This window comes from Carlito syrichta, unplaced genomic scaffold, assembly GCF_000164805.1.
Source record: "Carlito syrichta isolate Samal-C Ts95f unplaced genomic scaffold, Tarsius_syrichta-2.0.1 Scaffold305760, whole genome shotgun sequence".
Lineage (NCBI taxonomy): Eukaryota > Metazoa > Chordata > Mammalia > Primates > Tarsiidae > Carlito > Carlito syrichta.
Genome location: NW_007249856.1, coordinates 6,433 through 8,575, shown reverse-complemented (window position 1 = coordinate 8,575; position 2,143 = coordinate 6,433). Strand labels below are relative to the sequence as shown.

Sequence of the window (2,143 nt, the reverse complement as noted above, 5' to 3'; positions counted from 1 at the left end):
GAGGTCAAGGCTACAGTGGCCGGGAGCGGCCACTGCACTCCAGTCTGGGTGACAGAGTGAGACTCCAATTAAAAAAAAAAACTGATGTAGGCCGGGCACAGTGGCTCAAGCCTGTAATCCCAGCACTTTAGGAGGCCGTGTTGAGAGGATTGCCTGAGTCCAGAGGTTTGAGACCAGCCTGGGCGACTTGGAGAGACATTGTCTTCTACAATAAATCAAAAATTAGCTGGGCGTGGTGGCGCATGGCTATAGTTCCAGCTACTTGGAAGGCTGAGGCAGAAGGATCGCCTGAGCCCAGCAGGTTGAGGCTGTGGTGGCTGGGAGCATGCCACTGGCCTCCAGCCTGGGTGACAGAGTGGGACTCCAACTCAAATAATAATTATAATAATGATAATTTTAAAAACTGATGTAAACCTGACCCTTCTATCATGAAACCATTTTTGAATTTCAGCATGTGATGGTCCAAAACATGCTCTCTCCGTCCCCCACGGAACGGCCCGAAGCTGCAGACGTCATTGAAGACGCTGTGTTTGCAGACTTGGAGCTTCCCGGGCAAATGCTGCTCAGACAGCGGTCTCGCTCCGTGAGCTCACCAGGAACAAAGCACGCAAGACAGTCCAGCAACTCCCACGGCCCTTGGCCAAGCAACTCGCCTTAAGCGGGCCAGCAGCCCTGAGAGGTGCTGCAGAAGAGCCCCTCTCTTAGGAGTGTGGCTTTCCACACGTGTGGACTTGAAAGCGTCGTTCCTTGTTCAGTTTAATTTGGGACTCCTTTTTCTAAGTCAGATTTCAGCTGGATTTGGGGCACCGCCTAGTTCGAGCCAGCTGTTGACTTTTGCGAGACGTCAGGAGAGGGCTGAGGGATGGTCTGTGGTCCTTGTTCTTCATTCATCTCCTGAAACCAGCTGGCCAAGCTTCACTGCGCTCACCTGTTGCCTAGGGAGGTAAAAGCCGTCCCTAAAGCCTAAAGAAATAATTAAAATGGAAATATTTTTGTAGTACAGAAGGATGAAAGTCCCCCCCATGTGGTAACTGTATTGTTCTAGAAATATATCAAGGCCATTGCCTTCCTAGACTCTGGTGTGGCCATGTGCTCTTTGAGCTATGGCCATCGCCATGTTTCCTGGCTCTGTCTCTCTCTCTCTCTCGTTTACGTTTTAAATAAACTATATTTTCCCATCTTAAAAAAAATATATCATATCAAGATATATGATGATTTTGAAACTGATTTCTCAACAAGCTGACTCCATTATTTCCCTGGTGTGTGAATTAGGAATCTGTGCCATTTTGGAGGACAAGTAGCACAAAGTGTATAACGGTTTATATAGCGTTTTATAGTCACATTTATAGCATTAAATAGCTTTATTCCTTAGATCTAGGGAGAGTTCAGAGCTTCTACCTCCAATTAAGGGGAAATGACACTTCTTTTGTAAATTGGTCAGAAGTTCTGAGTTAGGGAGGAAAAAAGCCGTAATACCAAATGAATCAGGGCAGGGAACCGTGGCTCCTGCCTCTCATCCCAGCACTTTGGGAGACCAAGGCGGGAGGATTGATCCCTGAGGCCAGGAGTTTGAGACTAGCCTGGGTGACAGTGAGACCCTGTCTCTATAAAATAAAAAGTAAAAATAAAGAAATGTATTGTGTGTTACAACTTCAGCTGTGGTCTTCTCAAACTTAATGAAATCTTAAATGTCTTACATGTAATCTTGTAGGTCGATGTCTCCCCCAAACTGATTGTAGGTAACAGTTTAATCATCTAACTTGCTAATATGTTTTTGTTTTTCGCTGTAAATGTTTATTTTTTATTTATAAAAATTCTGAAAGCAATCCATTTGGGTTGGTGGTATACAGAACACACTTAAGTGTGTTAACTATTGTGACTTCTTTCAAGTCTAAATGATTTAATAAAACTTTTAAAAATTATTTATGATGACTCTTATTTTGAGAAGTAAGTCTGAAAACGGTAGATTTTTAAACTTACAAAATGGAATAACAGGTCTAGGAAGACTTTGCTACCCTCAAGAAAAGTTATTCCTAACTTATTCCAGACAAAGTGGCTTTCCATTATTTCCCAAAGACATGGCTGGGTACTTTCAAAGTTCACAAGACCCACGTCAAGAGACATTTGCTCAGTCAGTCCCAGT

The 2,143-nt window shown here is 43.8% G+C and overlaps 1 protein-coding gene across 1 annotated transcript in view; it reads left to right on the top strand.

Moving 5' to 3' along the window:
- The window catches only part of EIF2AK3 (eukaryotic translation initiation factor 2 alpha kinase 3), a 65,616-nt gene extending 63,694 nt beyond the window's left edge, over positions 1–1,922 (top strand). Inside the window, exon 16 of the mRNA XM_008062617.2 lies at positions 452–1,922. Within this exon, the coding sequence (XP_008060808.1) occupies positions 452–658 (207 nt within the window). The 3' untranslated portion in view covers positions 659–1,922. The remainder of the gene's footprint in view (positions 1–451) is intronic.
- The last annotated feature ends 221 nt before the right edge of the window (positions 1,923–2,143 follow it).